Here is a 17,368-nt window from a genome sequence, read left to right on the forward strand (position 1 = left end):
ACGTCTTAGCCAGTGTGGTGGCCACACCTGTGATTTCAGCCCTTGGGAATTTCACCTTGGGAAACACCTTGGGATTTCAGCTCCTGAGGCAGGAGGAGCTCAAGTCCAGGCCATCCTGGACTATGCAGTGAGACCCTGTCTCAAAAAACACAAAAGATGAAGTCTTTTCAGAAGTGACGAAGTCACCAGCGACCAAATCTTGATTTTTGGACTTCAAGCCTCCAGAACTATAAAGAGATCAACTTTTTTTGTTTGTAAATGACCCAGCCTATGGTGTTTTTGTTACAGCAGTGGACGTAGACACAAATGCACACAGTCAGCCTGCACTTAGCTGCAGGTAAAATTTATTAAGGCCATCCTGAAGGCCCTGCTACCCGCACAAGTTTCACCCCTATCTGATCTGGAACGAGTGTCAGGAGCTTGGCTGTCCATTCCATCCCAGGAGGCCGACTTCTTGGACCAGACATCTAAGCCCGGTACCCTGGGCCTGGATGTAAAAAGGAAACAGAATACAGCAACTATATTTTTGGGTTTCAGAACAAAAATAATATGTTTGGAACTTTCTAGAAAAAATTTTTTTCTGGAAACTTCACCCTAATAAACTGGCGTATGGCTCCTCCAAGCTCAGTGGGTCAGGAGCAGTTTGGTGAGGTCACATGAAAGCCAAAAAGGTCACTAAGGACCCGGGAGGGACAATTATGAAATAGTACAGGAGACGCAGCCCCCCAGCCCCTTACCCTACTTCTTCTCTTCCGGAGTTTTCTCGGTGATCCCGGGTGAGAAGGGCCCCACCAGCCACATGACGGGCGTATTTTGTGCCACATATTCCACCATGTGGTCCAGGGCCTCCCAGGCCTTGGCCACCTGCTCTCGACTCTGGGCCAGGACACTGCTGGACAGATCCTGGAAGGATTGTGTGGCCGAAAAGGTGGCCTGGAGGTCCTCCACCTGGCGGTGAGCCTGCTGCACCTGGTCCTTCACATGGCCCGGCAACCCCTGGATGCTGGACCTCAGAGAGGCGCATGTGGTCTGCAGCTGCTGTGTGATGCCACGGAACATGACGAGCGCCTGGGACTCCACCTGCTGAGGACAGCGGCATGGGATGGTCAGGTAGCAGAGAGACAAGGAGACAAGTCTTTCTGCTACCTTGCGGAAATGCTTTTCTGAGGGCAAAAGCCCAGCCCAGCACCTAAAAATACCACTCTTCAGGTTTTTTTCTTCTTCTTCATCTTTTTTGGTGGTACTGGGATTTGAACTCAGGGCCTTGCTATACTACTCAGCCACTCCAACAGCCCACTGCTCTTCAGGTTTTGAACCATGTGAAATCTACACTGGTCAAATGTTTTTAAAGACAGAGGCATTCCCACCAGTAGCATACAGAGAAGAGATGTGGAGAAAAAATTCATGCATGACAGAAATGCAAATCCAAACACAAGGAAGCCAGGCATGGTGGTACACACTGTGATCCCAGCACTTAGGAGGCTGAGGCAGGAAGATCTTGAGTTCCAGGCCAGCCTGGGTTACAAGGTGAGACCCTGTCTCAAAAACCAATAATAACAAAAAAAACCCCCACCAAAACCCCTACAAGGAATGCCACCCCACCCTGGGTGGAACAGAAAGTCAGGTGACAAGTGTGGGAAGGATGGGGAGACACTGTGTCCCTCATATGCTGATGGCCATCGGCTCACTTCGGAAAACACTGAGTTCCTAAAATGTTCGGCTGGGGGCTGGGGCGACCTGAGATAAGAGCGTGTGCATAGCAGGCTCAAGGCCCTGGGTCCCATCCCCAGCACCGAAAAACAAAAAAACATGAATCCATGGAATTACCACATGACCAGCAACGCCACACAAACAATCAGGCAGCCCTCCGATTCAGTTATGCAGTCAACCAACCACAGACTGGAATTTTTTTTTTTGGCAGTACTGGGATTTGAACTCGGGTCTCACAGTTGCCAGGCCAGGTGTCCTGCTACTTGAACCATGCCCCCCAGCCCTTTTTGTGCTGGTGGTTTTCGTTCATTTGCTTTGTTTTTTATTGGGACAGGGGTTTGAGCACAGGGCTTTGCACTCACAAAGCCAGCGCTCTATCACTGGAGCCACACCTCCAGTTCATTTTGCTCTGGTTATTTTGGAGATGGGGTCTTGAGAACTAGTGGTGCGGGTTGGCCTCGAACCAAGACTGGAAGTAGTAGCTAGGATTACAGGCGTGGGCCACCACTGCGCAGCTGTGCTGGTTGTCTTTTAGATTGGCTTTGCTTTATACCCTGGCTGACCTGGAACTCCATCCTGTCTGTGCTTCCCATGTAACTGGGATGACAGGTGTGCACCACTGCACATTGGTTGAGATGAGTCCTCACAGACTTTTTGCCTAGGCTGGCCTGGAACTGTGATCCTCCTGGTCTCTGTCTCCTGAGGACCTGCAATTATAGGTATGAACCACTGTGCCCCTCCTGGAAAATATTTTTAATGGCATGAGCATTGGATGTGTGCCACCTTTTTTCTTGACATTACTCCCTTACCAATACACTGTAACAATGATGTACACAGCACTGACATTGTATCAGGTGTTATAAGTCTTGTAGAAATGATGCCGTCTCTGAGAGAGAGGACATGGCAGGTTCTATGCAAACACTACGTCCTGTCATAGAACGGACCTGTGGTATCAGCGGGCATCCTGGAACCGGTGCCCTCTGGATACTGAGGGACACTGTTTATGACCAAGAGAAATGAACGTGGACAACCACACAAAGAATTGTACCCCAAGGTTCATGGGGCGGAGCCAGTGAGCACACACACACGCTGAGATCCACCCACACACTGGACGATGGATTTTATATGCTGCATTTTTCCACAATTAAAAAATTTCTTAAGTGAAGTTAGCCAGGCTCAGAAAGCCAAAGGCCACACATTTCCTCTATGTAGGCCCAGTCCAAATGCAAGCAATATTATATATACCTAGAAATGTATACAGAACATGTATCCAAAAATGGGACTGGCAGAGGAGACCAAGGGAGGAGGAAAAAGAAGGAAGAAAAGACAGCAAATTACAATAAAGTACATCACATCTGTGCAGGAACAAGGCACAAGGAAACCCACAGAAAACTGCTAAACAGCACAGGATGGGGAGAGGGTGAGAAGTGCACTGGAGGGGTCACAGTGACTTGAGCTCAGTGTATGTACAGGCCTTAACACCGAGGCAAAATCTTCACTGAACAATGAACAGACACATAAACAATGAAGGACAAGAATGACAAGCAGGTCACAATGAGGGGAGGGCACTAACAGGAGGGGGAGGGTAAAAGAAGGAAGTAAAGAAGGTGGATGTGGGTGATGTACTTCTATGCAAGAATGAATATACATTATTTAAACTTGTTCAAATCACCATAAGAAGGGGATAAGGTGGACATGTCACAAGGAAACTCCCTGGATAGCTATCCTAAATAAACAAAAGCACCTTTTACAAAAAGGGAGAACAGTAGGGCAGAACAGGTCCCGTTCGGGGTTGGCACCAGTGGGAGTGGGGCATGTAAGGCAAGGGGGCTGGAGGGCAAATATCGTGGAAGTGCTATGTACTCGTGTATGAAAATGGACAATGAGCCTGCTGGAACTACTCCAGGATGGATGGGTGACTTCAGCTAGGATATATTGCAAACGCTTCTGTAAATGTCACAGTGGGACCCTAGCACAACAACAATACGGTAATAAAATTTTTTTAAATTTCAAATTGCTATAACTTGAGCGTCAATGTTCTCAGCAGCATGATTCATAGCAACCAGGAAGTGGAAGGAGCCCGTGGCCCACGGGTGGATAAGTGGACACACAGAGAAGAAGTGTGGGCACTTCATCCATACCCTGGAATATTACTCAGCCGTGAACTGAACGAGGCTCTGACCCATGCTACAACATGGACACGGAGCTCAGTGACAGAAGCAGACACAAGGACACAGCGTGTGGCTCCACTGATAGGAAACGGCCAGACCAGGAGGATCCATGCACAGGAAGTGGGTAACAGGGACTGGGAGGGATGGGGTGGCTGGTCTACTCAAGGGATGTAGTCTCCCTTTGGGGTAACGAGAATGCTTTGGTATTTGTGGAGTTAACTGCATAACTCTGTAATTATACCAAAATCTACTTAATTACACGCTGTTGTTTTTTTTCTTCTTTTTTTTTTAATTTTTTTTATTATTTTATTATTCATATGTGCATTTTTTCTTTCTTTTTCATGGTGCTGGTGATGAACCCAGGACCTCATGCATGCTAGGCAAGCACTCACCACTGAGCTGCACCCCAGCCCTAATTATACCCTCCAAAGGGGACATTTTATGATGTGTGAATTAAATTTCAATTAACCTGCTTCGCTTTGTTTTTTAAAGCCAGGTAAGCTGGACATGCCTGTTAATTCCAGCTACTCGGGAGGTGGAGGCAGGAGGATGGTGAGTCCAAGGCCAGCTCAGGCATAGTTAGACTGGAGCTCAGAAACAAAATGCAACAACAAAAGGGCTGGGAATCTGCTGCCCAGTAACCCCACCACCAAAGGAAAAAAAAAAAAGCCAGGCACTGGTGGCTCACGCCTGTAATCCTAGCTACTTGGGAGGCTGAGATTAGGAGGATCTTGGTTCGAGGCCAGCCCAGGCAAACAGTTCATGAACTCCATCTCCAAAATAACCACAGCAAAATGGACTGGAGGTGCGGCTCAGTGGTAGAGCACCTGCTTTGCAATTGCAAGGCCCTAAGTGCAAACCTCCATCCTACCAAAAAAAATAGTCTGGAAGAATTTTCTAGGCAGGAAGTTGTAAGCCACAGAGACAGAAGAAACCAGGGCACTGAAATTCACTCGAGCCGGGATGGAGGTAAGAGTGGTGGGACACACGACTTTGCCCAGGCAGCTGGGGCTCTGACTTGGACCTGGGCGGGAGGAGATGCATTTAGGACCAGCTGTGTTTGCTCAACAGCTGTGTTTATACTGATGTTCAATATATGCTTTACAAATATTGCTTTAGCTTTTAGTGGGTGTTTCACCTTTGAAAAATGGATATAACTCACATACCATAAAATTCACCCTTTAGCCTGGCACTAGTGGCTCACACCTATAATCCTAGCCACTCAGGAGGCAGAGATCAGGAAGACTGTGGTTCAAAGCCAGTCCAGGCAAATACTAATTGTTCATGAGACCCTATCTCGAAAAACCCATCACACAAAAAAAAGGGGGGCTGGTGGTGTGGCTCAAAGTGTAGGCCCTGAGTTCAAATCCCAGTATAGCAAAAAAAAAAAAAAAAAAACAAGAGAGTAAGGTGGGGCCCCGGCTGCCCTAGTAGGTACCTCTGAGTTGGCTGGGTCCTTCTCTGTGCCCTGAGGCGTCTTCTGGTTCCAGCTGAGCCACATCTGGTGCAACTTCTCTTGCCCCTCTCCCAGCTTCTGGTCCATGCCCTGCTTCATGGTTTCCACCTGCAGCCGAGAGGGAGGTGAGTGGAAGCGGCTCCCAGGGAGCTTTGCTGAAGCCAGTAGGGCCCCCAAGCATGGCACATATACCACAGTGTGGCTGTAGAGGGTCCCTCAGCTCTGCCCTTCCCAACTGACTTAGGACATGGTCTGGAAAGGGGAGGGAGAGAGATGGGGAGCTGTGGGAGTCACACATGGTGGCTAGAGCCACAGGGACACGGTGGCTCTGTGGGCTTCAACTGGGCGTCCACTCACTCATGTCCTCTGTGGTCAGGGGCAGCATGGAAGATGGCCTTGTATTCACTGTAGCTTTCCCCACATTAAGCCTATTTCCCCTCCTCTTGCCACTGGGCCTGGCCACAAGACTGACTTTGGCCTATAGGACATGACAGTTAGCTTTAAAGCACTTTGGGCGGAATACTACTCAGCCATGAAAAGGAAGGCAAGTCTGACACCTGAAGTGTTGGTGAGGACACAGTGCTCAGTGAATGGGCAGACACAGAAGGACACACCCTGCAGACCTCTACTCACAGGAGATCCCCAGAGTCATCGGAGCCACACAGACAGGAAGTAGGATGGTAGGTAGCAAGGGCTGGGAAGGGGGCAGAGCCTCAGATGGAAGGTTCTGGAAGTGGATGGTGGAGATGGCTGTACAGTCATGTGAGTGTGCTTAATGTGCTGAGCTGTGAGCTTAAACACGGGTGAGGTGAGGACTCGGGGTGTGCCTCACGTGGTAGAGCGCCTGACTAGCAAGTACAAGTACTGAGTTCAAATCCCAGTAACATCCAAACAAGGAGGGGGATTTTGATTGCAGGTAAAATATGCCTCTATCTACTGATTTTTTTTCCTCCAAGGTGCAGGGGAAGAACCCAGGGCCTCTCACATACTAGGCCAGCACTTACCACTGAACCCACCCGCCTGCCTTTAAACAACCCTCACTGCCCCGGGGACCCTCCGATTAGTATCGAGAGAAAGAGCCTCAGGCTGCCAGGCAGAGAGGAGGAGGGCCACAAGAGCTCCGGCTCCAGCCACCTGGACGGTGTCCTGGGTTCATATGTTGAACTCCTGGCCCGCAGGCCCTCAGGATATAGCTGTCTGCAGACAGAGTCTTTAAAGAGGGGATTAAGGAGCCAGGGGTGGCAGTGCCCACCTGTAATCCCAAAATTTAAAAAATAAAGAGGAAATTTAGGGAAGATGATGTCACAGGGTGGTCCTGATGCAATAGGACTAGTGGCCTAAGAAGAGATGAGGACACAGTCACAGAGGGACATGAGTGAGGACGCAGGGGAATGGGTGTCAGCAAGCCCCCGGGGGAGGCTCAGAAGGAACCTGCCCTGCCTCACCTTGACCTTGGATTTCAGGCTTCCAGGACTGAGGGACAATGAACGTCTGTCGTCTCAGCTGCCCTGGCTGGGGCTGTGCGCTTTGTCACTTGGCTGAGCAGAGTGACAGATGGATAATGGCATCCAAGAGCCGCCCAGCCCACCCTCGCCATGCCCAGAGAGGGTTGCCGCCTGCAGACGCCACAGCCACCAAGCTCACCAGGCTGAGCCCCTGTGCCAGCTGCTGCAGGGCCTCTTGGGCACTCTGCCGGGCACCCCGCAGCTTGGCCAGTGAGTGCTCAAAGGCGTGCTGTCGCAGCCGCTCCGACAGCGAGCCCAGCCGCACGAAGTAGCTCTGCTGCTGCCGCTGCTGCTGCACTGACGCCATGTCCACGCCCTCCAGGGATGTGGCGATGCGTGCTGCGGGGAAGGGGACAGGGGTGTCAGGAGCTGAGTCCAAGCTCACCAGGCCACAGTCCTGGGTCACCCTGGTTCTAGCACTGATGAGCTGCCAAGGCCTGGGAGGAAAGGGTCTCTCTCCCACCTTGATTTTCCTCATCTGAGAAGTGAGGGGAAGGGGACCTGAACTCCACAGGAGACTTAGTTGTGACAGGGTCTCCAAGTAAAGCCCCGGGGCCAGGTCTGTCCACCTCTGCTTCTGTCAAAGTCAGGACTATGACAAGCAAGTTGATCACGTCAAGAGGCCCTCAGTATCCGAGGGCTCCAGTGGACATCAAAACCCAAGTCCCTTCTGTAACATGGCTTAGTTTGCACAGAACCCACGCAGGCCCTCTGATGCAAGGTCAAAGCTACCTACACAGTCGCTACACTGTATCATTCAGGGATAATGACAAGAAAAAAAAATCTCTACATGTTCAGGACAGAGGCAAAAATTTTCATCAAATCAAGGAGCCCTTGTTTGGATTTTGTTTCTGTTGAGTTGTTTTGAGATAGGGTCTTACAGAGCCCAGCTTGGCCTTGAACTCTTGATCCTACTGCCTCAGCCTCCTGTGCTGGGATGACAGGTGGGAGTGCCCAGCTCCAGGTCACCTGCCATCACTCACAACGGTCTCGTCACCCACAGCCACTCCAGGTCATGAGCAGCAGGAAGCTGGGATGCAGCAGGGGACAGGTCAGATGGTGTCTTGCCCCTGGAGGGTCAGAGTTGGGAAGGGGTGGTGGCCAATCTGGCTTTGGAACTGAAGGGTGAGCAAGTGAGGACCTGCCACCTCAAGCCACATGCCTTAGGCTGTGGTCCCAGCCCTGCCTGGAACACTGAGTTTCAGCAAAGGAGGAACCAAGAATTCCAGGGAAGCCGGCGTGGTGGCCACGCCTGTCACCCCAGCACTCAGGAGGCGGAGGCAGGATGGGCTAAATAGACAGACTTTGGTGCAAAAAAAGACAAAAAAGAAAAAGCAAGGGCTGGAGTGAGGCTCAGGGGTGAGTGCCTGCCTAAGTGCACTCATGGCCCTGGGTTCCATCCCCAGAACCACACTATAAAAAAAAAAAAAAAAAAAATATATATATATATATATATATATATATATATATATAGAGTGCTTGCTGTATGCAGCTTCTAGGGCTACCTCAGAAGTCAGAACTTTACTCTCCCAAACCTCAATCTTGGTGCACAAAAATCATAAGAAAGGGAAAAAGTTGGAGGTGAGGGCTGGGTGGACACTTCTTAAGAGGTAAGGTTTGACTGGAACCAAATGGTCAGCTATCCGCCCCACATGGGGCACAAGAAGCAGAAGAAAATGAGGTCCTGGGGTAGGACAGAGCCCAGGGTATTGAAGGAGCAGCAAGAAGGCCCGTGTGGCTGGAGCAGAGGGAGCGAGGGGGACAGAGGGAGAGGGAGCAGGGAAGGGGCAGGCAGGTCATGCAGGGCCCTGTGGGCTGCAGGGAGGACTTGGGCTTTGAGCCTGAGGGAGGTGGGAGCCATGGAGGGCCGTGGGCAGGGGAGGGAGGGACCTCATGCTGCTCACGGGCGCCCCCTGGTGGCTGTGGGAGGATAGAATGTGGGGGTGGTGAGGTGACCACTGACCCAGGTGAGCCAGGTGGGGACTACAGGACAGGCGGCAGGAATGTGATGACAGTACGTGACACACCCTGAAGGCCACCCGAGCCCAGGTGAGCAATCCCGAGGAGGACACAGAGGCCCGTGGGCTGTACTCACCCAGCTCGGCGTCCGTCATGGGCAGGTTGTTGTCTGCCCACGCTTCTGACTTGCCCAACACCGAGTCCACGCTGCTCAGCACCATCTGGCCCACGCGGGAGTCCATGACCGAGTGCACACCACTGCTCACCACCAACTTGGTCATGTCCACACCACTCTGCACAGCGTCACGGGTCACATCTACGGCCCCTGTCACGTGGGTGGCCATGGTGTCCTTGGCACTTGACACAGTGTTGGAGACCATGTCTCGGGCCCCTGACACTTTGGATGATACAAGCTCCTTGGTGTCTGCCAGGACCTAATGACAGGGAACGACATGGGTATCTCTATTCTCTCTCTGGGCCTGGCCAGGCCCCCCAAGTCTGTTCCCTGCAGCAGCCACCAGCGGGCGCCCATGAGCACAGAGTCAGTCTCTCCCTTCTCTGCCCACACCCTCCATGGCTCTCACTTCCCTCAGACCAAATCCAACCTTCAAGGAGGGCAAACAGGGGCATTTTGTGTCCCTGTGTGGTTAAGACCACAAATTCTGCAGCTGAACTGCCTAGGTTCAAATCCCTGACTTGATTGTCCCTGGCTGTGTGGCCTCTGCCACCAAACTACTCCACCTCTCTGTGCCTGTTTCTCTCTCAGGGCATTGGGGCTGAACTGTGTCCTGCCCCAAAATTCTAAGGCCCAATATGTCAGAAGGTGGTCGCAGTCACAGACAGTCTCTAATGTGGTCATGAAGGTTAAGTGAGGCAAGTGTTTGGCCCTAACCCAGTGTGACTGGGGTCATTATACGAAGAGACTGGACACAGACACCTAGGGAGAGGGTCAACCTGGTGAGGACGAGGTAGAGGCCCGCGCAGACACACACACAGGAAAGTCCGTGGCTCCGCGCTGCCGAGGGTGCCCGTAAGTATGGAAAGCGCCCACTTTAACCGTCAACATCTGGAGACACTTATGGGCCAGGGGGAGCTCCTAGTACAGACAGGGGGAGGCCAGGGATGCTGCCCAGCAACTTTCTCTGTAAAGGGTCAGATGGCAGAGATTTCTGCTTTGTGAGTCAGAAGGTGGCCTCTGTTCCAACCAGAGTGGGCAATGATATGGAAATGAGTGAGGGGGCCATGTTGCAATGAAACTTTATTTATAACAGCAGGCAAAGGGCCAGATGTGGCGCATGGGCCCATAGTTTGCTGACCTCTAGAACAGCTTTTCATGGAATCCTGTGATTAAGAGGGTATTCCTATGGGGCCCAGGATGGTGTGGAACTGGAGATCCTCCTGCCTTGGCCTCCTGAGTGCTGGGATTACAGGCGGGTACCACCACGCCTGGCTATTTTACCTCTTATTCTGTTTTGTTTGTTTGTTTTTGCAACACTGGCGTTTGAGCTCAGGGCCTTGTGCTTGCTAGGCAGGTGCTCTACCACTTGAGCCGCTCCATAAGCCCTTGCCTCTTATTCTGGAATCTAAGTTTTAAACAGCTCTCCATGCAGAGGGCTCACTGCAAAATTAAAAGCCATGTGTGCTTCATTCCTGTCCTCCTAAATTGGTGGCACCTTGGACACCTGCTGACCTGTACTCATGACGATTACTTTGTTTCAGGATAACACACGACAGGGAGGTTTTAATCGGGCTCTGTGCTAATCAAATCCACAGGCTCTCACACCAGCCCAGGCTCACAGTCACTCGGGTAACACCCCCATCCCACGGCAGCCAGGTGAGTTGACCAAAACCACCTCATGTCACCCAGAAGTGAGAGTGAAGACTGTGTTCACAGAGCCAAGAGCTCAGAGCTGCACCTCAGTTGGACGGCCTTGGGGGACACTGAGCTCATCCTTCTGTAAGGGAAAGGAATGCTGGCCTCAAGGGACATTCCAAAGGCATGTCAGTATCTGCTCAGCCCAAGACAGGGCTCCTGGGATGCCCACCAGTTTTCTGAGTACTCCGCAGGTTCCATCTCCCACTGGGCAATGAAGAAAGTGCTGGTTTCTTTTTCTTTTTTTATGTAGTGCCAGGGTTTGAACTCAGGGCCTCCAATTACTAGCCGAGCCCTCTCTACCACTTGAGCCACTCTGCCAGCCTAAAGATGGGACTCTGCTGTCCCCTGGCTGGGACTATTTCTGTGTAAACAGCAAGGGGCCCACTCCAGGCCAAGATGAGGATTAGGTGTGATGGTATAGCACCATCTCCAGTATACAGCAGGTGCTCAGTAGGTAGTGGAAGAGGCCAGGGTGGAGCTCTGTGGTGAGCGCTTGCCCAGCATGTGTGAGGCCCTGGGTTTATCCCCAGCTTGCGGAGCGGCGGGGGGGGGGGGAACCCACAAAAAAGTATATAAGCCAGGTGCCAGTGGCTCACGCCTGTAATCCTACCTGTTCAGGAGGCAGAGGTCAGGAGGACTGTGGTTCGAAGCCAGCCCTGGTAAATAGTTTGCAAAACCCTATCTTGAAAAAACCGTTTGCAAAAAAGGGCTAGTGGAGCGGCTCAAGGTATAGGCCCTGAGTTCAAGCCCCAGTACTGCAAAAAAAAACACAAACAAACAAAGAAAGTAGATGGCTAAGCCACCTGTCAATGGAGGTGTTGGTGTGGAAACCCAAGGCAGCTGGAGTGGTGGGCTGTGTGTCCCCACACCTCTAATGGAGGGACAGATGCAGACCATTCTGCTACGTGAAATGCTCTCTGAAAACAAATGCAGCTGTACACAAATATTCACAGCAGGACTAGAAATGAGGTGTGGCTCAAACAGTAGAGCATGAAGACCTGAGTTCAAACCCCCGTACTGCTAATAAAAAATTAAAAAAAAAAAAAAAAAGGTTCATAGCACTATGTGTGAGAGACCAGAAAGGGACAATCTAAATGTCCATCAATAGATGATCAGAGGAGCAAAATGTGGTCTAGGTACGTCACAGAATATTACTCAGCCATGAAAAGGAAGGAAATTTTGGCACATGCGGCAACGTGGAGGGACACTGAGGACACGGTGCTCAGTGAAATGAACAGACACAAAAGGACACACACTGCAGGACACCACTCACAGGAGGCCCCGAGAGTCATCACAGCCACAGAGATAGGAGTAGGATTACAGGTGCAGGGGCTGGAGTTAGTGTTGAAGGGGACAGCTTCAGTGTGGGGACATGGAAGGTTCTGGAGGTGGACGGTGGGGATGGCTGCACAGCCATGTGCGTGCTCAACGCCACTGAGCTGTGCGCTTCAATGAGGGGCTGGGTGTTGGGGAGGAAAGAGAGTGGCTAACACTGGACAACTTGTCTTGGATGATGAAAATGTTCTAAGTTTCCAGAGGTTGGCATTAATAAATTAATTAATTAATAAAAGCCATTGAGCTGTGTTACATGGCTGAATTGTGTGTGCTTTTATGTCAATTATATCTCAGTAAAGCGATTAGACAAGAAAGCTGATGGGCCACGTGTAACTATTCAAAGTCATTATAGTTAAGACTTTGGCTGGGCGTGGTGGACTGGAGGTGGGGATGGGGACAGGCAGGGAAGGGACCTGGGAGGAGGCGTCACACTCATCTACTCTAGTTAAGCTAGGACCTGCAGATGCCATACCCACAGGCTGACTGTGTGGCTCAAGTTGTAGAGCACCTGCCTAGCAAGCATGAGGCCGTGAGTTCAAACCCCAGTATCAACAAGAGAAAAGAAAAAGTCACAAAAAGGCCATAAGCAAACAGATTCCATACCCAGCTGGGTCTCTGAGGGGCTCCTGATGGCAACAGGTGACACCCTGGGTGACGTCAACCTTACCTTGCTTGTGGGCTGCTGCAGGATGGGCACAGTCTCCTCTAGCTTGTCCAGCCCCTGGTGGACATATTGGCTGGCTGAGGTGACTATGGGGATGAAAGGAAACAGAGATCTGGCTGTCACTGGGCAGGGTTCCAGCAGATGGACGGTCTGGGGAACAGGGCTGAGGAAGGGGAAGGTTCCCGGAGCCAGCAGGGAGAGACATTTTTTGTACTCTGGTGGCCTCACTCACTCTGGGGCTCCAGCTTGGACAGGATGGGCTGGGCCCCGCTGACTGCGGCCTCCGTGAGGGTCTTGATGCCTTTTTCTGCCACATCACACACAGTCCTGATGTGAGGGTAGTTCTCCTTGGCGGAGGTGTAGGCCGCGGACACCACTTCACAGGTGGAGCTGACAAGGGGCATGCCAGCCACACGGTCTAGCACACTTGGCTGTGGGTGAGAGGAAGGGCAGTGGGCTGGGGACAGGACCAAAACACAGGTGACCCTCAGGCTTGCTCTTATTCCCAGCCAGACAAATGGCTCAGGTCACCTGTGCCTGGCAACACCCACGCAAAGGCCAGGAGCTTCAAGGGTCCACCGTGGGCTCCTGGGGGCCTCTTTGTGTGAGATGGACTGACTTAACCCAAGCTTGCACGTTGCAACAGGCCTTGAGACCATTCTCAGGGTCTAAGCTGGTGTCCACACACTCTGGCTTGAAGGCCAAATCCAGCCTGCCATCTGAGTTTTTATGTCATTTGTATTTTCTCAGTACTTTTATTGCGATACAATTCACACACCAAAACTTCCACCTTTCTAAAGTGTATCATTGCTGGTGGCTCATGCCTGCAATCCTAGCTACTCAGGAAGCAGAGATCAGGAGGCTTGAGGTTTGAAGCCAACCTGGGCAAATAAAAACCCAACACAAAAAAGGGCTAGTGGGAAGTAGAACAGCTCAAGCAGTAGATCGCCTGTCTAGCAAGTGCAAAGTCCTGAGTTCAAAACCCAGTACTGGGGGAAAAAAAAAAGACAGAAAGTTGACTCATGGATACCATGGGCTGGGGAGGGGACAGGGAGACTACTGATGGGGACAGGGCTTCCCTTGAGAGAGATAAAAACTGTTGTAATCTTGTATCATGGGGAACTTGCTAGAAATCTCGAGTTCGCTTTCTAAGGGTGAATTGTATGGAACATGAGTTATACCTCCAAATCTATTTATTAACAGGAGCCTTGTGCCAACCCGGTGACATGCAGCTGTGGTCCCAGCTGCTGAGGAGGCTGAGACAACGGAGTGCTTGAGCCCAGGAGCTCAAGGTCAGCCTGAAGAGCAGAGCGAGACCCCATTTCAAAACAATGGGTGCTTTGTTTAAACTGGGGAGAAGGGCTGGGATGTAGCTCAGCGGTGAGCTTAGCGTGCTTAGTGTGCATGAGGCCCTGGATTCATCTCCAGCACCCCTAGAAAGGGGGAGGCGCATAAATACTGAGACAGAGAGTGGCTTCCCTAGGCAGGTCCCTAAGATGACCTTCTGGGACAAGGACAACTTGGCTTGGGGGAAGGTAGTTTCACACAGACAGAGCCTCTTTCTTTTGAGACAGTCACACTGTGTCGCTTAGGTGGGGATTACGGGCAGGCCCCGCCACGCCCAGCCCAAGAGCTTTCAAGACTCTAAATCATCTCACACTCACCTGGGAGTGGGCTGTACCCACTCAGAAAGCTACCTCCCGACCTCTGCACTCCCTGCCGAGGACTGAGTGCGGCTGCTTCGTGGCTCAGGAGTCACAGGGTTGTGCTGGGTTGTGGCCCCAGACCTCCTTACCTGCTGTATCTGTTCTTCCCTGGTCATCTGGGGGTTAGCCTCTGTCCCATTGGTAGTCATCGTCTCAGCAGCAGGCACTGTGAATGGAGGGCCAGTCAAGGGATAGCCTGTCCTGCTGCGGATCCCAGAGCAAAGTCCAGGCCCCTCCTGGGGCTGAGGACAGAGGGCTCACAACTGCCCTCCAATGCCTCCTTCCTTAGAGTTGTCAACAGTGCAAGGGTTACCTGTGAGCCTTGTGAGTGGCAGGTACTGAGTCACAGGGTTCAAGGCAGGGCTAGACTGACTCTAATTTTGGGGCAGATGTTGAGGATGAACCCAGAGCCTCACTCATCATTGAGCTGCACCCTAGTCCCAGTGTCTGCATTTCTAACAGCTCCCAGAAAGGGGAGACACAGTGGGTACCAGACCACATGTGGAGGAACAGCCCTTCAGGGTTCACCTGTATTACCTGCTCCAAAGTCACAGGTCCCCTCCAAACCTCCACAGAGAGCAAACTGCCAGCAACTGCTGGCTTTCCCCTCACCCAGAAACCTCATTCCAGGGAGGACCTCACACCTGCTCTGCCATGGGGCAGAGGAATGTGCACCTATGTGGGTCATAACCTGACACTTGACAACAACCTAGATGCCCAGCAGAAGAGGATTAAAGAAAATAACACAGATCCTTTTAGCAATGGTGAAAGGACACTGACATTGGTACTGGAGGAGTGGCTCAAGTGGTAGAGTGCCTGCTTTGCAAGCTTTAAAGTCCTGAGTTCAAACCCCAGTCCCACCAAAAAAAAAAAAAAAGACACTGATGTGTAACTGACACCAGTCAACAAGATATTGTTAAGAGACAAAATAGCCAGGCATCAGTGGCTCACACCTGTAATCCCAGCTACTCTGGAGGCAGAAATCAGGAGGATTGTGGTTTAAAGCCAGCCCAGGCAAAAACTTCCTGAGACCCAATCTCAAAAATACCCATCATAACAAAGGGCTGGTGGAGTGGCTCAAGTGGCAGAAAGCCTGCCGTGCAAGTGTGAGGCCCTGAGTTCAAACCCCAGAACCGCCAAAAGAAAAAAAAGAGAGAGAGAAAATGTGTTGAAGAATTTGAATGTTTTTTGATTGTCTTTGCACAGAAGTTAGAAAACTTAACAGCGGCTGCCTTTCAGTGAGGAGGATTAGGGAGTTGGAGGTTGGGGAGGGGAGGTTTTTGACATTTCAATGGGTAGATAATATTGCCTGGTCAAACCCAGCTCAGGGTTGGGCACTGTTGTGTATGACTGTAAGCCTAGCTACTCTGGAGGCGGAATTGGGAGGATCGCAATCTGAGGTCAGCCAGGCAAAAACAGGAGATCCTACCTGAAAAATAACCAGAGCAAAAAGTGTTGGAGGTATTGCTCAAGCAGCAGAGAGCCTTCCTTGCAAGCACAAGGCCCTGAGTTAAAATTCCCAGTACTGCCAAAAAAAAAAAATAATAATAATAATAACAATAATAATAAACCAAACCGATCTAGCCCACTGCAGGGTGGCTGATATATAGAAAGGGGCAAAGCAGCCAGGAGTAAGCTTCCTGCTCATGACCAAGGTCCCCACATGGGAATTCAGCTGGTGAGACCCACCTCAGGCCTGCTGATGGGTACCTGAGTCCCACTAGTCTCCCCTTCTCCGTGCCTCAGTGTACCTGGGCAGGGTCTGGTGACATCCCACCCCTGTCTCAGAAGCTTCCCACATCTCGCTTAGCACTCAGGCAGCTTGGTTCCACCCGGTGGGTCCACCAGCCCCTCTTGGAGCTGGTCCAACCAAGAGTGGCCACTGTGGTTGTCAGCAGCATTAAAGTCCTAGTGGTCTGTGACCGGTACACAGCTGGCTCCAGCTGCTGCTGTGACCCCCCCCCACCCCTCCATCCCCAGGCAACCATTTTCTAACTCGCAAACTTAGTAAGGCCCAGAGAGGGGGAGCCTTCACCCAAAGACACACAGCGAGAGCAGCAGCCTGGCCATGTTTAAGAGTGGACTTTGGGAGCCAGGTGTGATGGCTTAGGAGGCTGAGGCAAGAGAATTCCCAGTTCTGAGCCAACCTGAGTCACACAGGAAGACCATGTCTTGGGAAATTTCAGGAGACGGAGGTACCAGGCCCAAGGGGACAAAAGTCCCAAAGGGGACAGGCCTTCCGCAATTGCGTGGCCACACCCTCCCAAGGGAAGGGGACAGGGATTGCCCAAGACTTGCCGGGGGAGGGAGAGGAGGAGGGAGAGAGGAAAGGGGGGGATGTCCCGGCGAGGGTGCACGGGCCCAGGTGGCCGGGAGGGAGGCGGAGCCCACGCCAGGACACTGGCAGCGAAGTTTGGAAAAGCGCGCGCTCCCCAAGTCCGAGAGGACCCGGGCGAGGCACCGCCTTGGCACTCGGGGCTCCTCTCCCGCCCCCTAAAAGTCCCAGGGATGGCGAAAGCAGAGCTCGCGGGGCTGCGCCTGTCACACCTGGGTCCCCCGGGCGCCCAGAGCTTGACGCACTCCGCCCCCAGTTCCATGGGACCCCAAGCTTCTCACCGCGACGTCCCGACACCACGGGCCCCACTCCAAGACCAGCTCCCAACTGGCCCGGACGGGGCGGGGCGTGCTTTTATAGAGGAGGGGGACGGGCCCTGAGAGTGACGGGCCGAAGGGCCAATCAGAACGGGAGCTGCCCACAGCCTGGTCACGCCCACTCCCGCCCCCCGCGGGGCCCCAGAAGCGGAGACCACCTCACGCGGTTCCGAGGGAAGGAGGGACCCTTGTAGGGCGCACCCACCCTATCTTGGGGGTCAGTCCTCGGAGGTGAGTGTCATTTGGGGCGCGCCAGGTGGATTCTAGCGCCCCCGGCCCCCCAGTTTCTCCTATGACCAAACTGAGGGTTCCAGAACGCAGCGATGGTTGGGTG

General features: G+C 52.2%; 1 protein-coding gene across 6 annotated transcripts; it reads right to left on the bottom strand.

Moving 5' to 3' along the window:
- Nucleotides 1-311: 311 nt before the first annotated feature.
- On the bottom strand, nt 312-17,083 carry Plin3 (perilipin 3). Of its 6 annotated transcripts, none has more exons than XM_074054378.1 (10): nt 16,999-17,054; nt 15,812-15,907; nt 14,472-14,548; nt 12,909-13,107; nt 12,680-12,762; nt 8,938-9,235; nt 6,982-7,181; nt 5,320-5,445; nt 738-1,083; nt 312-487 (listed from the first exon to the last, which is right to left on the bottom strand). In XM_074054378.1, exons 3-9 carry the CDS (start codon nt 14,529-14,531, stop codon nt 739-741), a joined length of 1,311 nt encoding a protein of 436 aa, XP_073910479.1. In that variant the 5' UTR covers nt 14,532-14,548; nt 15,812-15,907; nt 16,999-17,054; the 3' UTR covers nt 312-487; nt 738. The 6 variants fall into 6 exon arrangements, with proteins under 6 accessions (XP_073910479.1, XP_073910481.1, XP_073910482.1 ...); XM_074054380.1 differs by lacking the exon at nt 16,999-17,054 and adding an exon at nt 16,930-16,945; XM_074054381.1 differs by lacking the exon at nt 15,812-15,907 and having other exon boundaries at nt 738-1,080; nt 16,999-17,083.
- Nucleotides 17,084-17,368: the final 285 nt, after the last annotated feature.

The sequence above is a fragment of the Castor canadensis genome, chromosome 14, assembly GCF_047511655.1.
Source record: "Castor canadensis chromosome 14, mCasCan1.hap1v2, whole genome shotgun sequence".
NCBI classification, from domain to species: domain Eukaryota; kingdom Metazoa; phylum Chordata; class Mammalia; order Rodentia; family Castoridae; genus Castor; species Castor canadensis.